Source organism: Antedon bifida, chromosome 4 (genome assembly GCF_963402885.1).
Source record: "Antedon bifida chromosome 4, ecAntBifi1.1, whole genome shotgun sequence".
NCBI lineage: Eukaryota > Metazoa > Echinodermata > Crinoidea > Comatulida > Antedonidae > Antedon > Antedon bifida.
Genome location: NC_136229.1, coordinates 31,604,320 through 31,631,062, shown reverse-complemented (window position 1 = coordinate 31,631,062; position 26,743 = coordinate 31,604,320). Strand labels below are relative to the sequence as shown.

Below are 26,743 nucleotides of genomic sequence, written 5' to 3'. Positions count from 1 at the left end.
GTATTTTTATAAGTGAAACCATTTAACTTCATTAAAACCACAAATGGATGGCCTATTAAATTATTGTTCATGTTTTAGGGGGACAATAGGGCATTATTAATTACAGTCAACAATTTTTACAGTTCACATGGCATTCCAATTATCGGTCAATATTGTTTTCGGGGTCCTATGGTTCATCATTTTTAATTTGGGTTTGTTTTTTTTTTGGGGGGGGGGGGGGGGGGTGTTGCACAGGAACACGTAAACGCTCGCTAACTTTAACTCTATTTCCCAACATGCAAGGTGCTTGGCTTCTTCACTGAAGCTACAAGGTTTGGAATGAGGCTTAGGTCTATACTTTTTACTGCAGTCATTATTTTAAGTTTCACTAATACAACATTCACGACATACCTTTAAAAACAATCCGACCACTGCAATACTTGTACTACTTCAATACGAATTAAAGACGTATAATTAGGCTTATGTTTACTTAACTTTATTACTAACATGATCGCTTAATTCATTCTCGCAACACACACACATGTTGTGTTGAATCCCAAATATAAATAAAATGAATAATTGAAATTGTTATTTGATTAGGTAGGCCTAGCTGTAAAAAAAGTTTCCATCGCAAACTTTGATACAAAAGCATAACAATTTGTTCAAAGTGTAGCATGCAGTTTATAACTATACTAAAACCATACGTTCATGTTATTGATTGCAGAAAGAAAGTCTATTTACCTATTACAATTGAGCATAAGGATGAGCTACTGACTAACGTTAATAAAAGTTCAATTTACATTATAATCATATACTATATAGACAATAAGGATAACAATAATTGAAAATGCATTGTAGGCCTACCTAATTATTATTAGTAGTAGTTTAATAGATATAGTATGTAAATTAATGCTTAAGAAACAAATGCATCTGCAATTGTTGTTTGAAGTTCGCGGATAAACTTCTTTTTTTCTGACGTAATGTGCATGTGACCGCCTTGCACTATGACCTTTTTGAAACGATGATTGGGATCAATTTCTTGAGACCAATCGTCCAATGAGCTAAGCGGAATAAAACGATCTAACTTGGCACCAAATATGGTCATACCACATTGAAGTTTTGTCTTGTGAATGTTTCTGTAATGTTGGCAAATTTTAAAGCCAACATAAAAGCAAGGAATAAGACGTTTCATTAACTCAGTATTGTGCAAAACAGCATCATCAACAAACGAAAGCTTTTGTGATTGCTCGTTGCTTATTGGAATGTTATTTTTGATGTTCTGTTCAATTTGCTTTAATAACAGTGGGCCCTTTGAAAGTTCTATTGTATTGGGATAGTCAAGTGTGGGTGCATACCAGGAACTGACGATCACGTGAGCAGGATACAAACCCTTATCTTGTAGAAGATGGGCAACCTCAAACGCAATGAGTCCACCAATACTATGTCCAAACAATACGAATCTACCTGGTAAAAGCCGTGGCACTAGGTTCTCAGTTAACTTACGCACGATGTCTTCAAGATTTTGGAGGGGTCTCTCAGTATGACGTCCTTCCCATCCGGGCAGTTTTGCCATGATCAACTGCACATTATATTTACTTAATTGTCCTTGCCACGATGCATATACAGATGGGCCTCCTCCATTAGGCGGAAAACAAATCAGCTGGATTTTTGGAGAAGTAACTGTTTCATCCATTAGATACCACAACTTCCAGGAGGTATCCTCTTCTTGTTCTTGTTCATTGCTTTCTTTGCCTTCAGGTCTATTTTTGTCTAATATCTTTTTATAGACGGATATTGTCAAGTCTTGAATTGTCATGTTTTCATCTATCAATTCCATTGAAGGAAATGGAATAAAAAACGTTCTCTGAATATCCCCGCTCAACTCAGTTGCTATCAAAGAATCAACTCCAAGGGAAGATGCTGAAGAATTCGGTGAAATATCACCTGTTAGGCCAATGCGATTTGAGATAAAAGAACAGAGCTTCTGAAGGATGAACAGCTTAGTTTCATCTGGATTTGTATTATGTAGATCACATCCCAGTGAACTCATTGATCTTTCAGAAGAGAATCCCATTGTAATTGATCCTACTTCTTCATTGGTGTGTTCTTTCATAATACCTCTGTACTCTGTGATGAAATCATTAACTTGAATATTCCCACTTATACCGATTTCAGATACAAAACTACTAAGCATTACGTCAAGTCCATGTATTACATCCTTGGCCGTCAAACTTTCCATTCCCTTTCTTTCCCAATGTTCGATCAGACCTTCTCGTGCTGCAAAACCAGTGTCTCCAATCACTCCTGGGCATATGACGGTTGCAGGTAAACCTTGACTTCTACGATAATGGCCAAGAGAAGAAAGATACGTATTGGCTGAACAATAACTTGCCTGACCAATATTTCCTGCCATTTGAACCACAGAAGATACCATTACAAAGTATTTTAGTTGGACATTACTTGTGATTGATATCTGATGCAGAAGAAGAGCACCCCATGATTTTACAGCCATTACGTTCTTCCAACTCTCTGATGTCATATTTGCAATCAGTCTATCATCATACTGCGCAGCACAATGAAATATTCCTGTTAGCGGCTTCGACGAATCTTTCAAAATAGTTTCAAATGCATGTTCAACGTCTGCTCTTTGTGTGATGTCTGTCTTGATTTGTGTTATTGTCGATCCATGACTTCTTAAACTTGCCAACTTCTTCTCAGTTTCGGAATCTGGTGAAGACCTACTGAAGATGAAAACATTTCCAGCTCCATTATCCACCAACCATTCTACAAGACAAATGCCTAATCCTGTCGTGCCTCCAGTTACAATATACGAATTGTTCATACTAAATTTAGTCTCATTGCCAGAAAAATCATAATTCACAGGAACAGATTCATTGGTATCAACAGAAAAGATAACTTCATCAAAAGAAAAATTAGCATGTCTTTTCCATTCATTTAACGGGATAATTCGTGAACTGACTTGTTGTAAAAAGTGCATGGCGGATGGCTTCTCACAAATATTCATTAACTTATTTAAGTGAGGCTCCACTTGGTGAAATTCACCAAGCATTGGTAATTCGTAGCTGGTAAGTACAACTCTTACATTTACTGGAAGACCGAGGTTTCCTGTAGATGAATCATCTTCTTTCGATTTTAGCATTTCAATTGTAGCAAATGGTGTCAATCTCTCTTTAATTCCTCCATCGCGTTGTAATAGTTCACTTACGTACGTTTTTCGTCCAATTACACAGCCAACACTATGTGTATTCAAAACAACCATTGCATCTTCATCTTCAACAAATCTTAGCAAATTATTATTAGTGTTATTATTATTATTTGCATATCCTTCTGGTGTGTGTTTATTGATAACCACAGTACTGTGACCTAGCTCTACAGCCATGTGTGCAACGGCTAAACATTGCTTGTCTTCGATAGAACTCAAGCAAACAACAGTCGTACCATTTGGTTTCATTTCACAAATCGTGATATATGGAATAAAATAGGATGAGACAATATTAATTACTTGTGCAGGCGGAAAGTTGGTGTCAAGCTCAACTAGTTCATTTGCACTGCATTGCAATGTCGGTGTCATTTCACTTGATGGACAAACACCAATGACAACAGACGATTGCTTTGAATTTCCACAAAACAGCACAGCGGTTTGTACGTCTTTAGAACTACGAGTTTCAGATTGAAGTAGTCGGAAAGACTCAACATGTACAGTTATCAATTCAGAACATTTGGTATCTTCTCTTTTCTTTTCACTGTATTTTGTCAATGACAATCTTCCTGATTGAAGGCTTTCGGGCACGTTAAACTTCCACACATCTGTAGACTTTGTGTGAGAAAAAGTATAACTATCAGAAATACATAGACGAAACGCATATGCGTTGAAATGAGTTGGTTTGGCTCGTAATGCAATGATTTGTTCATAGTTATCACTTCCCCAAATGTACTTCATTAACCAATCCGACGCAGTTGTACTGGTGACATCCGATGAAATGTCTAAGATAGATAGGTCAAAATCCAAATGTTCTTGAATTGCACAAATTCCAAAACCGTAAGCAGATGCCTGATATGGATCAACTATGTCATCTTGTGTGACACTAAATCCATCTCTTGTAATGAGCCATACTTTTGTACTCACGTTTTTCAAGTTAGATATAACTTTGAAATAATTGATGCACATCTCTGCAATGTCGGATTGCTGCTCCAAAAAAGTATCTCTGGATATTTGACGAAGGCTCTCGCAGTTTCCGGGTTTAATTGTGATTATAAAATTCAACATCTCTTCATTACGTAACTGGTCTGCCTGTACATCTTCTCCAGTGTACACTTGCGAGCGAAATCCAACTGAATTTAATGTGTTCTGAATCTGTAAAGAAAATTCCGAGTCATTCCCTGCTATCAATACAAAGCCATCTGTATCGAATGATTGCTTTTCCACATCTATAGGTACCCATTTCTTCGTCCACAGCTTCATTGTGTTAGATTCACGCCCATTAACAGATCCAAATCGAATTTTGGAACATTTACCAATGACTTCAAAGGTGTCTGCATTCGCAACAGTCACGTCTGAATACACATCATCTCCGTCGTCACTTATCATGAAATGAAGATAAACATTTTCTGGAAACGTACATTTTTTAAAGCAAAGCTTTTCTATTGATCTTGGAACACGACCTTGAGGCTTCATGGTGGGATTTAAAATCTTACCCCGCAGTCGCTCAAGTCCCGCCATGCCTTGCAATATACCATCGAGGAATGCGGGATGGACGTAGAACCTGCTGGACTGTGCAGCTACAGTTTCAGGAGCTCGGAGATATATAAGTGCCTCGCCAGCCGTTTTATTATGATTTACCTTTTCAACGCACATAAAAGTTTTACCAAGATTGAATCCTACTTGATGTTTGAAGACATAAAAGGCAGATTTGTCGAGTTCAAATAGGCATCTCTCTTTAATGTCAGTTACATGGAGGGACTGCTCAGTTAGTAGGTGTAAATTTGTCTTGGGTCGTTTTGGTAACCGTTATTAATTAATGTCATTTCCGTATGCTTGGTCCAGTTATTTTCTGTTTTGTTGTTGAGTGAACAAAATCGGAAAGCTGCTGTATCACGAGAAGTCATTTCGGTTGTTGTTTCTATATCCGTGCTCTTATCAGAAACAAACATAAAACGGTCAAAACGGACGTCTTTTATAATTACGTGATGGGATTTAGAAAACAGACTATGATGTGCCGCAAATGCCGTCTCTATAAATCCAGCAGCAGGAAAAACTACACTACCCTGAACAACGTGATCGGCAATCCATGGTTCCTCGTTTGATCCAATGCTTGCTTTCCAAACCTGAACCCCGTTTTTGGAAAAGTTTGCTGAGGTATCTGGTTTTCCTAAAAGAGGATGAAAAGCATTTGGATACCGCATCACTTCGTTCCTTGATGGAGTAGCTGCTGAACACTCAATTCGTTGCCATGGGTACAAAGGTAGAGATTCTACTTCATAGTAAAAATCTTGAAACTTTGGGGTCATATCGACTGGGTAACCACTTACAAACATTTCTGCTAACGAGATGTTAAAATTTAGAGAATCATTGGTAGTAGTGCTTACATCACGTGGTCTTTTAAGGGAATGCGTTACGAAGTGAATAGTTGGCTCACCCGGCGTAGAAGCTATGATGTCCTTAATTGCTGGTGACAATGCAGGGTGGGCGCCTATTTCAACAAAGCTATTATATCCGTCTTTAAGTATAGTATTTACTGCATCTTTAAACCTCACCTGTCGGCGAATATTACCCCACCAGTAATCTGGAGTATTAGCCTCTTGTAGCGTTAGATACCGATTAGTAACAGTCGACAGCATTGGAATTAACGGCCTGGTCAGCTTACCTAAAGACTTTTTCTTTGTAAGAAAACTCGTCTTCTTGAAAAATTCTTTCTTAAGAACTTCTTGTTGACGACTATGAAATGCATTATTAACCTTGAGTAATTTTGTCTGTATACCATCTTCCTTCAATCGGGATGAAAAATCATTGATTAACTCGGTTTTTCCTGACAGCACGATTTGTGTAGGGCTGTTGATTGCGGCTATGTCTAGATATGTGATATCGGTAGTCGTTTTCATCTTGTTTTTAACAACTTCCACATCATGAAGAACTGCTACCATCGTTCCTGAACCACTTGTTTTTCTGAGAAGACGTCCTCGTTTAAATATTATTTTAACTGCCGTTTCAATAGTGATAAGTCCGGCTGCGTATGCTGCTGCTACTTCGCCCACACTATGACCGATTATGGCACTCGGAGTTACTCCATAATGCTTGTACAGTTCGACTAATCCTATCTGAACGCTACAAATACAGACTTGAGAAATTTCTGTCAAAGAAAATAATATTGCGTTTGTAAGGCACCTAAAAATTGATACAGTAGAATTCCTCCTTTGAGACGCTTTTTAAGGGGACAGTTTCACGTGAAACGAGAGGTAATATTATGTCTCTCTAAATAAAGTTGAAATGAATAAATAAATGATTAATAAAGGTTATCTAACCTGTGTTGCTGTTTATTCTGTTTTGGTCATTTTCCTCTGACAACATCTGAATAAGTGACCATCTTCCTCCACATTTCCAAAGATAACCGTCTATCAACTAAGAATTAAACAAAGAAATGTATCGTAATAAATTTAGACACTTGCCTGCAAATATTCACGTTTGGTAAAAATAATGCATATAACTTTAAAAGCATTAAACCAGGTCATTCCTGGTCTTAAATATACGTTCAAAGTTAAATATGATAAAATGAGAAAAACAATGCACTATTTAAGTAGACGGTCTTATGCCTAGCTTGGCTAGGCTTAGTTCGTAGGCCTAGTGGTAAAGGTAACGTAAGTCTTCGTATCGAAGCAATATGAAACGAATTCTGATATTTATAGCGGGCCACTTAAAGTATTAGAATCGGCTTATATGTTAAGGTAAAGTGTTATAAAATATAGTTTAAAATGTTTCTGTATTTGCAAAACGTATCAATTCTCCGGCCAACCAACATACAAACCGCTCTAACCCTACTTAGTAGACCAAACGAAAACTAAAGACCCAAACTTTTTGTTGAGATTCTTTAGATATAGACCTTTACTAAATCGAATCCTACAGAATAATAATAATAGTAATAATACCTGCATGACTTTAAAGAAGATAGGCTGTGTATTCATCAAGTCTCTTGCCATGCCCCACCACTGAGTACCCATTCCAGAGAAAACAAAAACAGTTCTGATGACAGAATTACCTTCTTGTACCTTGCCTTCAATTACAGTATCTACTCTGCTTCCTTGCACTTTCTGTTGCAGTATACTGAGAAATTCATTTCTAGACTTAGCTAAAACAACTGCTCTCTCTGCATGATTGTGGCTCCTTAAACTTGCAGTGTATAACACATTTTTAAAAGCACTATCATTAAAATCAAATGACAGAAACTTTGTCCAGTCAACATATCTTTGTTCAAGAGCTTTGGGTGAATTAGCCGAAATCATTAACAGGTTGTATGATTCCAATGAATCAGTTTGCTTATTGTAGTGTTGGTCTGACGGTGCGGCCTCAAACACAACATGTGCGTTAGCACCACCGAAGCCAAATGAGCTGCACCCTGCAAGAAGATTCGATCCAGAAGGCCAAGGAATGCTTGTTGAAGGAACTCTTAAATTCAGATCTTCAAAATTAATATTAGGATTACCGCAATTGAAATGCACAACACCCGGAATTTCTCGAAAATATAATGACAATGCTGTCTTGATAACACCTGCTATTCCAGCAGCACCCTCTGCATGTCCTACGTTTGACTTTATGGAACCGATATACAGAGGTGGCATATCGTTTGAACGTTTTTTACTCATGACTTCACCAATAGCATTCGCTTCTGTTTTGTCGCCTACCTTAGTACCAGTTCCATGTGCTTCGATATAAGCAATATCACATGGGTCGACTTTTGCAGCTGTACAAGCTCTATACACAAGATCAATCTGGGCATCAAAACTTGGGTTTGCAATACCTGGAGTTCGTCCATCATTTGTAAGAGCTCCTCCTCGTATCACTGCATAAATTCGATCTCTATCTGCTATTGCTGTTTTGAGTGGTTTAAGGATTACTGATCCCACACCTTCACTTCGACTGTAACCATCAGCTGACTCGTCGAAACTTTTACACTGACCATCAGGAGACAGCATACCAGCTTGACAAAACCCAATTGTAACAGATGGTGTAAGTATGATATTAACTCCCCCGGCAATCGCTGTGCTGCAGACACCTGTTCTGAGAGCATCACAGGCCAGTTGTACAGCATAGAGAGATGACGAACATGCTGTGTCGATGGAAAAACTTGGCCCTCTTAAATCAAACTCGTACGAAATACGATTTGAGATCATGCAAGAGTTGGTTCCTGAATTTGTGTATTGACTGATGTTGCTCAATGGTAAGCCAGTAAGAGCAAAATACTCATTAGCCGTTACTCCCATATACACACCAGTGTTAGAGCCTCGAAATGTCGAAGCAGGAATACCAGCATCTTCAATCGATTCCCAAACAACCTCAAGAAGAATTCGAATTTGTGGATCCATATGCTCAGCTTCAACTAAAAAAATATAAAAATTATTGACTTTCAATAAGATGTAGGTCATGTGGTAGAGACATTTATTCTAGAGTTTTGGGGGTAATAGGTATAAAAAAAATTGATGAGAAGGGTTTAAAATACATTTTAACCGGACATTACCGGACGAGTTCCCAAAATTACTTTGTAAATTCACGGTCATTTAAGTTGATATTTGATACGAAAATTATATTCATAACAGAGCCCTAAAATAGTTTGTTTGCTTTCAAGTTTTAAATTTTCTTTGAAGTTCGATGTATCGGATGAGACGAATAAATAATTAATTATCCTTTTCCTCATTCAAAACTAGACTTATGACTTTTCTCCAAACTATGTAATCCTTTTCCAGACTTTAAATTGTAAAATATTAGATCTAAGTATATATATATATTATTTTTGCTTAATTTAACATATCAGTTATTTACTATAATCCAAATTTTCTTTCAGATTTTTAATTCTCATTTAAGTTATTTTATTTATAGGCTTTTGTTTTTCTTTAACTTTACTGTTATTGTGTATTGTATCTGTTCTGCGGGTCCCAAATGATCAGCAATTGCTGGATGGATCACCCTCATTAAATATGGTTGAAATAGAATAAAATAAATAATAATGACAAACATAATCTAGCAGCATTACCCTTCCTAACACTAAATATAAATCAACCTGGCCACTGAGAATACTGAAACTTGTGTTATTAGTAGGCCTATTTCTGCGGTCTCATTAAAAGGGTCGTCCTATACAGCTACAGAGACCTCGAAAATAGAGACCACACCCCCGGTACCTCGAAAATAGAGACCACAGACCCGGGACCTCGAAAATAGAGACCACAGACCCGGGACCTGTTTTCGAGAAATCTAGAAAACAGAGACCGGAACAAAAATGTATTACATTATATGGGAGTCTCTGTTTTCGAGAAGAGAACATTTCCATAACGATTAGTCAGTTACTTTTGGGATTTGTTAATTATTTAGAGATTTAGTGATTTTCTAATATAAATTTTAAGTCATTGTTATTGTTGTACCATGCGTGATACATATTAGGAAAAGAGTACAATGGAAGTGCAGAATAGCTCAAAATAAGCAAATTTAAGGTCATAGCCACTGGATTAAAATATCAAGCAAATGAATAAGAAAGATATAGTAGTCCGGGTTAAAAGAACAATTCAGGTTACACTAAGCATATGATAGAATAAATACAGAATGAGATTATATTGCCATAAGCTGCAACCAGATATGTTTAGGGGGTGGGGAAAGATAGCTAGGACTATTAAATTAAGACTATTAAATGCTCAAAGCTCAAATTAAGTTAAATACAATTCATGAGAATGTACTTAACTCTGCTACGTCATACTTAAATGTAACTTTAAGAAAGTTTGTGATAGATTTTAGTAAGGCTCAGTGGGTAAACAAATGGTTGCTCAAAGGGTTCAGCCTAAATATTTCAGAGATTTTAGCACCGTGACCGCAGTGATATATTAGTGGTTGCTCTACGGTTTTATTTAGCCTAAACATTATTTATAGGTCTTCAAGAAAAAGAAGAGCTAGGCCCTAAAGGCTTTACTAGTGAGGGCGTGTGGCGCAGTGTGTTGGACGTTGGACTACTGATCGTGAGATCGGGGTTCGAATCCAACTCTCGCCGCATTGCTTGTATGTACTTATGTTTGCCTCTCTCCACCCAGGTGTAGATCAAGACACTTCTTGCGCTGATTACTAGCTGTATTATGGGAGTATGTTTCCATACGTGGTTGATAAAAAAATTACTGGGGTAATGTTTCATAAAATAAGCAAAGTAAAAATCTGACAATTTCAAAAGCCAGTTTTCTCGAAACACAAGTGCCTTAGTTTTAGTTTTTGGGGAAGTCCATTTTTATTTCATATCAACTACAGGTAAAATCAGTATTGATATAATTATTTATAAACAAATATCTATACTATTTCTACTTTTTATAAGAAAAAACAAAATGAAATTTAAAAAATTAAACTTTCACTTAAATTTTGAGAAAATAAAACAAAGAATGTTTAATTTTCAACATTAGTCTATTTATCAGATTCACATTAAATATTAAAAAGTGTACATGCAAACATAACATGAAATAGAACCGGTTCAAAGAACAGTATAATAAATAACAAACTATAGCTCTACACAAAAACATTAAAACAGAAAATAATTGGATAAGTGGATACCAATTATATGCTCGTCAAGTACTGTAAATATATTCGAAATATTATTACTTACTTGGTGACATTTTGAAGAATTGTCGGTCAAACTTAAACGGATCTTGCTTAAGGTAACCACCACGTTTGGTGTACAATTTACCTTTCTTCTTTTCACCAGGATAAAAGAAAGATGATTTGTCAAATCGCTCTGCCGGATGAGATGTTGTGCAGTCTCTCATCTCCTTCAACATACTCCACATTTCTCGTGGACCTGCCACACCATCGCCGTACCTACACCCAATTCCTACAATAGCAATCTTATCATCATCGCTTAAAGAGTCACCGCTGATGGCCGAACGGTGTATATTTTGTTGGCTCATGTTTACAGCTTAGTATTATTCTAAAATACAAAAGAATAAAATATAGTTTTTACAAATACGGAAGATTGTTGGTTAGAATAGTAAATATAAAATAAAAATCAGCAGAATGTGTTTTTGTACTCTGCCTATTCTATTCAATAATTCATATCATCTAGTTAAACAAAATTACCATAGCAAAGACAGTAATTTTAAAACAGTCTAAAGCATTGTAAAATCAGAAAATAATCATATAAAAAGTATTAAAGCAAATAAGCTAAACTTTCACAAAACAAATCAGTTTCAAGAGCTAAACAAACAGCCATAGCGAAATCAGTCTAAAGCCAACAACGAAAAATCACCAAGTGAATTCAATCAACAAAGTTCCAAGGTTCCAACCATGTTTCAGTCAACATTATTTTATCCGTAGGCCTACATGAACGTTCTGAATGTTATTGAAAATACTAAAATACTACGGGCGTTGAAAATAGCACTTGTGTAGTTGGTTACTATACTGTGCTGTTACGTAAGGTACGTGAACCAAAAATTCCTTCATTTATGCGTTAATACCAGGACCACTAATTTTTGAGAACCGTCATCTGGTAGTCGCTAATTGTTTATCTAACGACTGCCACTTATACTTGTATTAATTATGTGACCACCAGCCATTACATGTTCTTATAAAGCCTTATCCTAGTGTTTAAGTTACGGACTTACCATGTCTGCAACATTGTCCTTCTGGAAAATTCTAGTAAATACCATACAAACTTAACGATAAGTTACTTTTATTCAATTTGCAGCCTTAAAGTTTGAGATGATGTCATAGACAACCATGACGTGAGCAATTAGAGAATACAAAACACTGAATAGAGGGTCAACAAACACGTCACAAATAAGAAAAGAAAATCAATAAAATGTCTGACCTCACTCATGGTGTTAAAGGTACTATTGTTGTTTGATCACTGTATTGAATATTAAAACACTTAGGGAATTTGGGAAATAAAAAAGAAAGAAACCAATCACTCACATTCATCAACAAATACCAGTACCACACCCGAACGCGAACTAGTTAAAATATAAACATAATTATTAGCATTTAAGCGTAGGCCTACGTGATTTCTAGGTATATAGTGTACCTGTATTTACCCTGTACAGGTTTTTGTTTTCTTTCTGTTTTAAATTTATTTTACTGGCACCTCTAGCACAAGCTAATTCGGTTTTTAGTCGCGTGCAACGCGACTCTACAGCTCACTATCGGTCGGTCGGTAAACACTAACTCAAATTTGAGCACGCGACTGCAGTCATGTATAAGGCCTTGTTTATATACTTTTTCATATATTTCTTTCTTAACTAACAATACTGTTCATTTGCTCAATTTCTTTGTCACATTAATTTTATTTATTTTTTTTTTTTTCGTTTTACTGTTAATTGCATAGAGACTGGATATGAATGTCTGTGTGCATTATATTTGTATTTTGTATGTAAATCAAATGTAAACCAACCAACCAAATTCATTTCATTTTTACCTAGTTAAAAATGACAATAAATACTATCGTATCGTAAGAAAGTTGAAAATTTGGGTCAAATGTGGAATATGTTTTTTACTACATTTATTTTGAAATGTATTTTACACATATTAAACAAAATATAAAAAATGCTACTGCCAGCTTTTGGTTATATGCTACTTGAAACTTATTATGTGAGGGTATATATTACATAGGCTAATTTGCCTCTTGTGACTCACAGTATGTTATGCTTCAAAGCCCAGAATGGTATTAGAGTGCTTTTTTGACCAATAATAGCCCAATTTTCCTTCAAAAACGTTCACAGATGTTTATTTATTTGATTTAATTTAATCTGATTTGTAAAACTTGAAAAAGATGATGAATAAATAGAACTTTTAATAGCACAATTTTTATTGTATTCACTAACAAAATTTAACCAGAAACCCGTTATATAATAAAATTAATTATTTAGATCCATCCAAACCTGTTGTCATATTCAACAAAAACAAGTTTTAAATTATTTTTGCTGTGCAATACGAATACGAATACGAATAAAACTTTATTGCAATCAAACGAAAGATTGAAGTTTAACAAAAGCGTTTCACTCAGAAAAATAAAATGCAATATACAAATATAAAAGACATTCAGAAATGTAGAACATACAATCAAAAAATTAAAACAAAATTACAATTAAAAATCACTTATTATAAAAACAATAATCTTTTCAATTTCAAGGTGCTTTTGTTGTTGTTTTTTGTTGTTGGTGGGCATGGCATTCCTTTCTATTGTCATTAGGCCTATTTATTGTCACGTAAGTCGGTAGCATAAATTTAATACCTTTTATTTACATTTTCTTGATCGGCCTTGGCAATCTTACAATACTTGACAATCTTGCATTAACTAAAGACAATCATAGTGTCAAGTCACTTTCATTGGTAACTGTTTAGTTTTATTATAAGAAAAGTAGCCTAGATTACTTCATTGTCGGTAAATCCACACGTCCGCTCTAATAGGCTACCCTTATTTCATCACAATAACGGGCTTAACATATTATTATGGTCGGTGACGTACTTTCGACGATTACTTTTTCACCAATTTTCCTGTGTAATTGTTAGATTTTAGGAATAGAATTTACGATTATTAATCACACTGCTTTTTCAAAAATAATAAAACATATAGTAGGCCAAAGAAGAAGATGGTCTCAACGTAGTTATTAATGCTACCAAATTGGTCGCGTAATTTGACGTATTTCCTTCGAAACCGCTGAATGATACGTGCGTGAATTTTAGTGACAAGCGTATCAACTACACAAACTCCTGTTTTGTACCGCAGCAGTGGTCGGATATTCAAATACCATGCCGAGTCAGTACGTTAAAACAATAATTATTTAGTCTCGGCAGTTATAAATTAATTCACCGCGTTGATGTTGAAAATCGACTGACGCTAGTAACACGTCACATTCGATTTGATGTTCACACTGAAATCGTTAGTCGCGTAAAAATTACGGTTTAGATTGACGCATGACGCGTGTCCTTCGCGTGTGGGTTGCTCACTCTGCATCGACAATGCGTCAATAATGTCTGTATTGCGTCAACAAGTATGTTTTCGTTCACATATGAAAATACATTTTTAAAAATACAATGTTGACGCCATTATTGAAACATAGATTTTCAATTTTTGACAAAAAATCTCTCTAAAAGTATAATTGCAACAATTACTGGTAGGGCTTGGTTATGCTTGAGTATGGCCGTGGGCCATGGCTTTATAATAAGAACTTGTAATGGCTGGCAGTCACATAATTAAGTGGCGGCCGTTAGATAGTGGCCCGATCGGGCTTTCTTAACCCGAAAATCAAGGAATTCTTGGTTAACGTACACGTACCTTTGGTTAACAGCACAGTATAATACACAAGTTCTATGTTCAACGCCCGTAATATTTTAGTATTGCCAATAACGTTCAGGATGTTCAAGTACTGATAGATATAATGTTGACTGAAACCTGGTTCGAACCATCCATAGGTAGGCCTACGTCTTCCCGTTAAGAAACGAAGCATAGACACATTATGTTTTGTTGATTGAATTCACTTGGTGATTTTTTGTTGTTGGCTTTAGACTGATTTCGCTATGGCTGTTTGTTTAGCTCTTGAAACTGATTTGTTTGCTATGGCTATTTTGTGAATGTTTAGCTTTATTTGCTTTAATACCTTGATATGGTTATTTTGTTATACTGTTTTAGACTGTTTAAAAATTACTGTCTTTGCTATGGTAATTCAGTTTAATGTATGCCTTATTTATTTGCTTTATACTGCTTTAGAACAACATTGGCTTTGAGAGACACGGTGGTGGTGTACGGATCGCATGAATACACTCCATAGATGCATCACCTACGTCACAATACACAAAATGTTTGACGCCGTCACTATTTAAATGCAATGCCAATCAATTGTCTTGACACAGACTTAAAGATGTGGATTGCTAATTGCTTTACAGCTGAGAAATAAAAAAAAACAATTTAAATTTAAAACTGGTTTTATTCTTTACAATACAAGGCATAAAATATGTACATACATAGCAACATTATCACCAGTCAAGTTAAAAATGTAATAGAAAACGTGTATTCGTGTGAGTCAATTAAAGTCAACGTCAGAATTCTAAAACTACAACTCTGCTAAATTGGATGTCATGACAATGGTAAGCATATAATCTTATATATAACATTAATTATTATGTATATATTTTAATCAATATTTTTAAAAATATCATTTCATACCATATATATTTAAAATATTTTTTTTAAATGTTCATTAAACAATATAGTGATTGATTGCATCTTATTTTGAAATTACACGATTGTCAGAAATTAAATGATTGTTTACCACATCAGAGAAAAAACAAACTTCACCAACATGGAATACCCAACCCATATCTTCAATGATGGTTTTAATTTAATCAATTCCGAATAACTAAAACTAAAATTTGTTTGTCTTTCCACAAAATTAACAGCTATAAAATGTAAGCCATGTTGATTTATACTATTATTTATTACTGTTACAATTACATTATAATTTCCAGAATACCAATAGAAATCATATAGTAACTTCTAGATAATGATAATTCCTGTCTATTTTTCTATTTTGTTGGCACATTGTATATTTAAACATCAATAAAATCATTGTTCATATTTCTTGTTTTATTTGAGCTAAATAAAGTCTAATCTACAAAGTATTATGAGTCTATACCTCAACCGTTTCCCTCCAAATATACCTATAATTTATACAATATATTTTATAGTTATTTAACTTATTTATTAAAGTTTTATTTGAGCTAAATAAAGTCTAATCTACAAAGTATTATGAGTCTATACCTCAACCGTTTCCCTCCAAATATACCTATAATTTATACAATATATTTTATAGTTATTTAACTTATTTATTAAAGTTTAGTAAGAACAAAATAATAGTAAACGGACACCATAATCTGTACCTTATTCAAACGATTTAAAAATATGATATCAATACAAAAGTGTGCTGTTAACTATAAACTGAATGGTAGTACTTAAAGTCTTACTTTTGTATTTAAACTGTTTGTACGTTGGAAGGAATTTGGAGAATTCTAAAAATCAAATGCGTCTTTTAACACACTCTGCATTTCATTAAAGAATTTCTTTTTAGCTGATGTAATATGCATATGACCTCCAGGAACGATTATCTTTTTAAAAGATTGATTAGATTCAATTTCAAGACACCATGCGTCCAAAGAGGAAATTGGAATAAACCTATCCGACTTTGCACCAATTATCGTCATGCCACATGGAAGTTTTTCCTTGTGAGTATTACTGTACATTTGGCAAATCTTGAAGCCCACATGGAAACATGGAATGAGGCGTCGCATCAATTCATTGTTGCCCAAGACATCATCATCAACAAACGAAAGCTTTAATGATTTGTTGTCCACCACTCGAATATTGTTCTTGATATCTTGTTCCATTTGTCGTAATAGTTTAGGGGCATTTTCAAGTTCTGTCGCGTTAGGGTAGTTTAGTGTAGGCGCATACCAAGAGCTGATTACTAAATGAGCCGGGCGGATGTTTCTTTCCATCAACCGATGTGCAACTTCGAAAGCAAGGAGTCCACCGAGACTGTGACCAAATAAAACAAATTTACCGGAAATGAGCCTAGGAGCAAGATTTTCTGTTAAGTGACTTATCATTTCTTCGATTGTCTGAAGTGGCTTCTCGTGTTGGCGCCCTTCCCATCCGGGAAGTTTTGCCATAATTACCTGAACGTTGTATTTATCGAAGTTGTTTTGCCACCAAGCGTATGTAGACGGACCACCTCCATTCGGTGGAAAACAAATGAGTTGAATATCAGGGGTAACTCTTTCATCCATAACATACCAGGCCTTCCATGATGTGTCATCTTCCTCTTCATCATTATTTCCATCGTCTACAATCTGTTTTTCTGCTAATACATTCTTGTATATTGAAGCAGATATTGCTAGTAATGTAATATTAGCATTCATTAACTCCATTGGTGGTACAAATACATCAAATGTACTTTGGATAAACCCACTGAATTCAGTTGTCATAAGAGAATCTACACCAATCGAGGATGGCGATACATCTGGTGAAATGTCACCCGTTATACCAAGACGTTCTGAGATAAAACCACACAGTTTATTTAGAACAAATGACTTGGCCACTTCTGGAGGATATTGAGTAATATCATTTTGTCCACTGTCTCCAACTTGCAGTTTTATATTTTCTATATCAAATTCTTTCAGTATAGAAAAACGACCACTGGGAATGGCAATGTGTTCTTTGGCAAATATTTTATTCTCTCTGATAAAATCTCTTTGTCTAAAATTTCCACTTAATCCCATTTCCTTAACTCCGCTTCTTAGAAGTATGCCCAGACCGTTTAGTAAGTGCATTGGAGACAAAGCTTCAACACCTCTTCTATCCCAGAAGTCTACGAGGCCCGCCCTTGCAGCATATCCATCGCTTTTGATTACTCCAGGACAAAAAACTGTTGCAGGTAAACACTTACTTCTACGGAAATATCCGAGGGAAGATAGAAAGGTGTTGGCTGCACAGTAACTTGCCTGACCCGAATTTCCTATCAGTTGAACAATAGACGAAATCATAACGAAATATTTCAAATCAGTATTGAACTTCACGGACATCTGATGTAACAGAAGAGCGCCCCATGATTTAGCAGCCATTACTTTCTTCCATACTTCAGGTGTGATATCATTTAACAGTCTATCATCATACTGTGCAGCGCAATGGAAAATTCCAGAAAGTTGATAGGACATATCACTTGAAATCCGTTTAAAAGCCAGTTCTACGTCGGAGCTGCTTGAGATATCAGTTTTAATATGAACGATTGCCGTCCCAGACTTGTTCAGATAATCTAACCGTTCTCTTTCTTCAGCATCCGCTTCTGACCGACTAAGGATATACACACAACCTGCTCCTTTGGCAGATAGCCATTCAACTAGACACAATCCAAAGCCTTTAGTACCGCCAGTCACAAGATATGATTCTTCATTTTTGAACACAATTTCTCCTTTTAAAAAGTCATATGAAGTTGAGACAGGTGAATTTCCAACAGCAACCGTAACGTTACTAAATGAAACATCTTTCATGACTGCAATGTTTTCCAGTGGAATTACTTTTGGAATCACATCCTCTTTCAATTGATTGATCATAGAGGAAGGTTTTTCAAATAAACCAACTAACTCATCAAGGACAGGTTTCATTTTCTGAAGTTCGAGTTTTGAAGAAAACGCGTAGGAAACCTTTTCAACAACTGCATGCTTGGGCAAACCACAAAGCTTAGAATTGGTAACAGTAGACGAGTCGGTGTCAATAATAGAAATTTTAGAAAAGGGTTTTAGTTTGTCGTTCATATTACACAACTGGAACAATTCTGTAACTACTGATTCACAGCCAACTACGATACCCACGCTCTGTGAGTTTAAGGATGACATGACATCTTTAATGTCTAAAACAGTTGCTCTATGTTCACCATGTAGATGAACTCCGTTGTTTACTGATAGATCTTTAACAGCTACAATAACATTATGTTTCAGTTCTGCAGCAATATGTGCCATTGAAAGCCCAATCTTGTCCTTGTTTGAAGACAGACAAACTATTGTTGTGCTTTCTTTACAGGGTCTAAAGTTACGAATTACACCGAATGGTATTATGTATCTTGATACGATATTGACTATCTCGTCTGCGTTAAGGCTGCTCGTCACTTCAACGACGTCATCTTGGTGACATCTTATTGTTGATCTTAGTTCCTCCTCTTCACAGAAGCCAATAAATGAAGTATTCTTATCAGATTGACCACAGAAAAAAGCAACACTTTTATCTTCGTCAGAAGTATTATTCTCCTTTGTTGTCATTAAATGGAAAGCCGCCACATGTATATCAACATTATCTGCACAGTTTATAATGTGATCGCGTATGTCTTTAGTAAGAAACACTTTCCCATTCTGCAAACTTTTCCCAATATCGAATTTCCAAATAGAAGATGCTACTTTTAAAGGGAACTCATCAGGTTTGCTTATAGCAAGTCTAAGTGAAAACGCATCGTATGGCCGGTCTAATTTTGACTTACGTAAAGCAACTATGTTGTCACATGGATCTGTCTTCCAAATATAGTCGGTCAACCATTTCGATGCAGCTTGATTATCAAGATTTGAAGGTAGATCTACAATGAATACTTTCATAGTAGGATCTTCTTGCATGACACAAAGTGCAAATCCGTAAGCAGAGGATTGTGTTGGATCAACTACATCGTCGTGGTTTGCAGGAAAAGCATCACGTGTTACAAGCCACATGTTTGGTCTTTGTTCTTTCTTACGAGAATATTTATTATATTGGTCTAAGCATGATGTTGCAATATGTGCTTGTTGGTTAAGTAAATCTATCTTAGATATTGTTGTGAGGTCTTTGTCACCAGCTTTAAAAAGCAAAATAATATTCTTCTGTTCGTCTGTATCTGACTTGAAATCGGAACCTTTGGCGATGGTCATTGCCGATATTCCTTCTTGTTTAAGCAACTTACTTAGGTGTTTAGTAAGATCACTATCGTCTCCCATCAAGATATTCTGACTTTTCTCATTATAAGATGATTCACCAGGGTATACTTGTATCCAATGTTTTTCCCAGAGCCGCAGATTCTGTTGTTCGTTTGTGGCAGCAACTGAGCCAAAACTAATTTGTTCAAATTTACCAAGTACAGCATATGATTCTGCATCTGCTATGGAAATATTTATTTTAAGATCATGTGTATCACTATACGCATCCGATAGCTTATAGTGAAGAACCACATTAGTTGGAAATGTGACGTGGCTTAAGATGACGTGTTTTACACCTCTTGGGGCACGCACAATAGGTTTTTCTGTTGGATTTAATACCTTTCCTTGTAGGCCAACAAGACCACCGACGGCCTGTAATATCCCATCAATGATGGCTGGATGCGTGTTGAAACGAGAAGACTGTGCGACAACCGTGTCGGGTGCGTGAATATATAGAAGTGCCTCATCAACCGTTCGACTGTACTTTACCTTTTCGATGCACATGAAACTGTTACCAAGACTAAAGCCATGTTTTGTCATAATCTCATAAAAACCAGATTTGTCCAATTCCCCAAGACACCTTCCCTTTATCTCAAAAATTGGAAGAAACGATTGTTTCTCTTCTGAATTGTGTTTTTCTTGTTTTAGATGCATAGTTGAATGTGTCATCCATTTGTTTTCTTTTGTGTTGAAAGATCGTAATGCGAATGTTGCTTGTCCATTCAATTCCATCTCAGTCGTTGTTTCTAGTATTGTGTCAGCTTCAGAAACAAAAAGAAACCTGTCAAAGCGAAGATCTGACATCACTACTGGGCGAGAATCTGTAAACAACTCACGATGAGCAGCAATGGCTGTCTCTATAAAGCCAGCAGCTGGAAGTACGACACTTCCTTGGAGAATATGATCGGCAATCCACGGCTCTTTGTGAGTTCCAATGTTTGATTTCCAAACTCGAAGTTTCTTGTTTTCGTGATAGTTTGCGGATGATTCTGACTCCCCTAAAAGAGGATGACAATGATGTGGATATCTCATATTTATATCAGCTGCTTCAGTTGCTGCCGAACATGTAATTCGTTGCCATGGATACAGAGGTAAAGACTCTACTTCGACCTTAAACCCTTGAAAACACGGTGACAAATCGACTTTGTAGCCACTTACGAATAATTGTGCTATTGACATATTAAAACTCAGAATATCGTTGGCAGAGTTACTAACATCACGAGGTCTTTTGAGAGAATGAGTAATGAAGTTAATAGTTGGTTTGTTCGGTGTAGAAGCTATGGTATCTTTAATTGCCGGTGCCAATGCAGGATGGGCACCTATTTCAAGAAAACTGTTGTATCCATCCTTGAGTACAGCATCCACTGCGTCTTTGAATCTCACTTTATGGCGAATATTATTCCACCAGTACTCGGAGCTATTTGCTTCTTGCAGCGTAAGATACCGGTTTGTGACGGTTGACATCATTGGGAAAAGAGGTCTGTGACAGTTAGACGACGACGACTTGCGTTTCTTTAGAAAGCGTGTTTCTTTAAAGAATTCTTTTTTAAGAATTTCCTGTTGACGGCTGTGGAAGGCGTTATTTACCTTTAGTTCTCTTGCTTGTATACCATCTTGTTTAAGTTTTGAAGTGAGCTTGTTAATAGATAGTGTTGTACCAGAAACCACTATCTGGGAAGGACTATTAAGAGCAGCTACGTCCAAATCCGTGGATTTTAGTTGATCTTGTATATCATCAACATCATGAAGAATTGCTGCCATTGTTCCTGACCCACTAGTTTTTACAAGAAGATGACCTCTTGTAAAAATTATTCTAACAGCAGTTGACATAGATATGAGTCCGGCTGCGTATGCTGCTGCTACTTCGCCCACACTATGACCGATTATGGCACTCGGAGTTACTCCATAATGCTTGTACAGTTCGACTAATCCGATCTGAACGCTACAAATGCAAGTTTGGGAAATTTCTGTGAAAATATAATATTTTTTATGTAATTAACAATAATAATAATGATGTTATAAAACGGAACAAAAGCATAAAATAATATAAATATTTGCATTATTGCTTCTTTGTGTCTTTTCTATTGTGTATTACAATTAATCAGAGACTAAATAAAAAGAATTATTATTTTTTCATTATCAACGAACAGAATTAATTAAATGAAATAAAAAACTTGTTTAACTTTTAAGGTTTAGAGTAATTTCGGGTCAACTAGAGGTTCATATTCCCATCATTTTTTCACCATACTCATTCAACCCAAACCACCGGCCATTATATGTGTATACTTCAAATAGACAAACAACATTAAAAAGAAAAAGTTGATTTTGTGTAATCGTTAAAACAAGTAACTTACCCGTATTGTTGATTCTGTCTTTGTCCTTTTCTTCTGACAGCATTTGTACAAGTGACCATGTTGCACCGTATTTACCAAGTATTACGTCTATTTTCTACATTAAAAATAACAAATTTCTTATATTCAATATATTTGTTTTGGGAATTTTGATCATTTTGACTAAATATTTTAACAAATCATCAATTTTAAACGGACATCTATACTATCACTCGTGATTTATCCCTAAATTCTACATGGACATCAACTAAACGTTTCTTATATCAAAAAATTAACTAACAAATATAAATTAACAGCCTGAATGGATTGTACGGTAACCAGTAAAAGTGTAAATGTATTTATAAAAAACATACAATTTGTTACGAGAGAAGATGTACGTTAAGGTTTTTTAGTGACAGTCTCTTTACTAAGGTAGGAAGTTTTACATCAAAATTCATTCATTCATTCATTCATTTTATTTATACAAAGCAAATTTCAAAATATGTTGACAAAATATGAATCAAGTTAATATAAATGCATTGTATCTGGAGAAAACACAAATAAGCTCAAAGAGCTTTAAGACAGGTTCCACCAGGAAAAAAGTTGTATAAAAAAATTTGGATCAATGTTCATAGACAGAGACAAACAGGGGTTACAGACAGTACATACACTACGCAAGAGACAAAGTATGGACGAAGACAAGACAAACAAACAAACAAATAAATAAATAAGGGTAAAAGAGGTGTTTGAAATAGGTCAAAATTTGGGTGAAATATTAAGTTGGTTTGTATTTTGATATTAGGTATTTTTTGTATTTTGATTTAAATATGATGAAACTATAATCAAATAAAGACTTGTTAAGGGAGTTCCATAGTAAGGGGCCTGTGTGGATAATTGAATTTCGGGAAGAGTTTCGATTTAGGTTAGATTGGACGTATTTGTTTGAATTTCGGGTATTATATTTGTGAAGCTCGTTATTTTTTTGAAAAAATCTTTTTAAGGTATTAGGAAGTGTGTTATTGGAAAGTCGATACATGAAAAGGGCTGTCTGTAATTTGTTTATGTCAAAGATATTTAGGGTGTTTAGATCATGGAAAAGTGGTTTAGTATGAGAGAGATAATTTGATTGGGTACATATACGGACTGCCTTCTTTTGGAGTTTGAATAGTCTGTCAAGTTTAGTTGTTTCAGTACTAAGCCATGGACAAAGAGTTTGATGCTTTGAATCTGTTGCTGCCCAGACAGTGTTACAATAGAAGAGGTGAGGCAAGATGAGTGTGTTGTACAAAGAAGTGATGATTTTAGGAGGTAATGTAGATTTCAGTTTATTTAGTACACCAATGGTTTTGGAGATATTATTGGAGATTTTAGCTATATGAAGCTTCCAGTTTAATTTGTTGTCTATTTGAACACCAAGAAATGATGTGCTTTCAACTTGTTTGATAGGGGTGTGATCGATGTATATATTTGCATTCGGATTGTTATTAGTTTTTTTGTTAGTGGAGAAGTAAATGTAGTTTGTTTTACTGATGTTAAGGGATAACTTATTTAGTTTGAACCAGTTTGAAACATTGCTGATTTCATTGTTGAAGGTTCTTGTAAGAGTGTTGAAATCAGGATGGGAAAGGAAGATATTGGTATCATCAGCAAATTGAACATATGAAAAAGAGTTTGAAGCATGAATTAAGTCATTAACATAGATTAAGAAGAGAAGGGGGCCCAGAATGGATCCTTGAGGAACGCCGCATGTAACAGGAAGAAGTTCAGAAAAGTGGGAGTTATAGGAAGTAAATTGCGTTCTATTATTCAGGTAGTTCGTAAGAAGAGAAAGTGGATGGATGGATGGAACCATATACTTACGTTTATAACACTGTTGAATATAAGCTGAGTGTTCATTAACTGCCTAGCCATGCCCCACCATTGAGTGCCCATACCAGAAAAGACAAACACTATTCTGATGAATGTATTTCCCTCTGGTGCCTTTCCTTCAAACGTCATATTAGAGTTTGAATTTCCTTTCACTCTATCACGAAGAAGTTTTACCAACTCATTTCTAGATTTTGCCAGCAATGCCAACCTGTCTGAATGACGATGGGATCGTACATTTGCTGTATAAAGTGCATTTATGAATGCATCAGATCTCATTTCAAGGTCTTCCACAAGAAAATCCACCCAGTTGGAACATCTCTCATCAAGCGCTTCTTTCGAAGATGCCGATAATAATAACGTGTGGTATTCACCGTCATTACCATTCATGTTATCAATTCTGTTTGGTAAACTGTTAAATGGTTTTAATGGTGCGGCTTCAAAAACGACATGTGCGTTAGCCCCACCGAATCCAAACGAGCTGCAACCTGCGAGAAATTTTGAACCAGCCGGCCAGGGAATGCTTGTTGGTGGAACTTTCAGTTTCAGATCCTTGAAATTGATGTTAGGATTACCGCGTTTGAAATGCACAACACCCGGAATTTCTCGATGATATAATGACAATGCTGTCTTGATAACACCTGCTATTCCAGCAGCACCTTCTGCGTGTCCTACATTTGATTTTATGGAACCGATATACAAAGGTGGCATGTCATCTGAACGTTTTTTACTCATGGCTTCACCAATAGCATTCGCTTCTGTTTTGTCGCCTACCTTAGTACCAGTTCCATGTGCTTCGATATAAGCAATATCACATGGGTCGACTTTTGCAGCTGTACAAGCTCTATACACAAGATCAATCTGGGCATCAAAACTTGGGTTTGCAATACCTGGAGTTCGTCCATCATTTGTAAGAGCTCCTCCTCGTATCACTGCATAAATTCGATCTCCATCTTCTACGGCACGTTTGAGTGGCTTGAGTATTACCGATCCCACCCCTTCACTTCTACTGTAACCATTAGCGGATTCATCAAAACTTCTGCATTGTCCATCGGGAGAGAGCATACCAGCTTGACAAAATCCAATTGTAACCAATGGTAAAAGAATGATATTGACTCCACCGGCAATCGCTGTGTCACAGACCCCTTCTTTAAGGGCATCACAAGCAACTTTCACGGCATAGAGAGATGACGAACATGCTGTGTCGATGGAAAAACTTGGCCCTCTTAAATCAAACTCGTACGAAATTCGATTTGAGATCATGCAAGAGTTGGTTCCTGAATTTGTATATTGACCAATGTTGCTTTGAGGAAATGCAGTAAGATGGAGATACTCATTGGCTGTTACTCCCATATACACACCGGTGTTTGAGCCTCGGAGTGATGATGCCGAAATACCAGCATCTTCAATCGATTCCCATACAACCTCAAGAAGAATTCGAATTTGTGGATCCATATGCTCGGCCTCTTCTAAAAAAATTAAATAATTCTTCTATAAACATTTGGGTGTGAAAGATTGTCATTTTAAGTCAGTATATCTTTTTGGAATCTGGGTACTAATTTTATATAGATATTAAGAAAAAGAATTAAGAATACAGTTTCGTTTCGTATCGTGTTTCTTTAGAATGATTCTATGTATCGCATTGCATTCACATGTAAATTAAATATCAGATCAGATTTTTTTTCCAAATCTAACATAATAGAGCAATATATTTTCTGTAATAAATTTAAGTCGTAATATTACTATGCTATTGCCTACGATCGATGTAAGATAATTTTCAACAAACATTATTGTTTCAACTGTATAATACTTGTTGCTGCAGCTTGTGTTACTTCTACGCAAGCAAATTCATTTATACCTGTATATGATTAAAATGAATTTACCTGGAGACATCTTAAAGAACTGTCGGTCAAACATCATAGGATTCTGTTCCAAGTATCCTCCTGCTTTTGTATACAGTTTTCCCTTTTGCTTTTCACCGGGGAAAAAATATGTAGATTTATCAAAACGTTGAGGAGGCGGTGGACCAGTACAATCCCGTTCCTCCATGAGCATTTCCCACATCTGACGTGGGCCTGCGACTCCATCGCCGTACCTGCATCCAATTCCTACTATGGCTATCTTGTTGTCATCGTCAAGGGAATCGTCCACTGTTACTTGTGGTTTTATAGAACGGTAAAGGTTCCGTATACTCATGATTAACTCTTACTTACTGAAAAATATAAAATCATGATTAACTAATACGATTCATTTCAATCATTTGATTTTGATCTAAGAATTCAATTCAATTCAAATAGGATTGTTTTTACCGATGATGAAAAAATGAATCAATTCAATAAATAGACAATATCACATAACACACATTTTTTCCAGATCAAATTATCCTGATAATTAATGAGCAATCAGAAACAAGATCCATCCATCATTTCATGCGACAACGCGGAGAAATGAAATAATACAAAGAAAATTGTAAACATCAACTGAGTATTATTATTTGTATTTAATTTATTTAACACAGCCAAAAACATCCACACCGCCGGCTCAGAGGAACAAAATGAATACAACAATCGTAACATCAAGCAAGTTTTGCCTTTAGATCTAAAAACGGATACATCTTATAATGACATTTTTATTTTATATGATATGAATGTTTTCAATTTTACAGTGATGATTAATTAAATAATATTATTCAAATACATTTATTCATCAAATCACATGATAAAATAATAGAATGTACAATGAGTCAAGAAAAATATGAAATGGGGTCTCAGGAAACCAGGTGTGTGATAGACACCCTAGATTACTTTTTAAAAAAATATAAAAATTGGTTTACAAA

The 26,743-nt window shown here is 35.6% G+C and overlaps 4 protein-coding genes across 4 annotated transcripts in view; 1 reads left to right on the top strand and 3 right to left on the bottom strand.

Moving 5' to 3' along the window:
* LOC144839799 (ATP-dependent 6-phosphofructokinase, platelet type-like) overlaps positions 1-26,743 on the top strand; it is a 97,245-nt gene that overhangs the window by 47,679 nt on the left and 22,823 nt on the right. The window lies entirely within an intron of this gene.
* On the bottom strand, positions 735-4,852 carry LOC144839795 (uncharacterized). Its single transcript, XM_078695293.1, has one exon. It carries the CDS (start codon positions 4,718-4,720, stop codon positions 893-895), a length of 3,828 nt encoding a protein of 1,275 aa, XP_078551419.1. The 5' UTR covers positions 4,721-4,852; the 3' UTR covers positions 735-892.
* On the bottom strand, positions 4,969-11,139 carry LOC144839337 (phenolphthiocerol/phthiocerol polyketide synthase subunit C-like). The gene is made up of 4 exons (XM_078694653.1): positions 10,839-11,139; positions 7,141-8,588; positions 6,520-6,616; positions 4,969-6,347 (listed from the first exon to the last, which is right to left on the bottom strand). The coding sequence occupies exons 1-4, from the start codon at positions 11,137-11,139 to the stop codon at positions 4,969-4,971; spliced, it is 3,225 nt and encodes a 1,074-aa protein (XP_078550779.1).
* Positions 16,232-26,103, bottom strand: LOC144839336 (mycocerosic acid synthase-like polyketide synthase). Its single transcript, XM_078694652.1, has 4 exons — positions 25,791-26,103; positions 23,902-25,376; positions 22,066-22,159; positions 16,232-21,678 (listed from the first exon to the last, which is right to left on the bottom strand). The coding sequence occupies exons 1-4, from the start codon at positions 26,101-26,103 to the stop codon at positions 16,232-16,234; spliced, it is 7,329 nt and encodes a 2,442-aa protein (XP_078550778.1).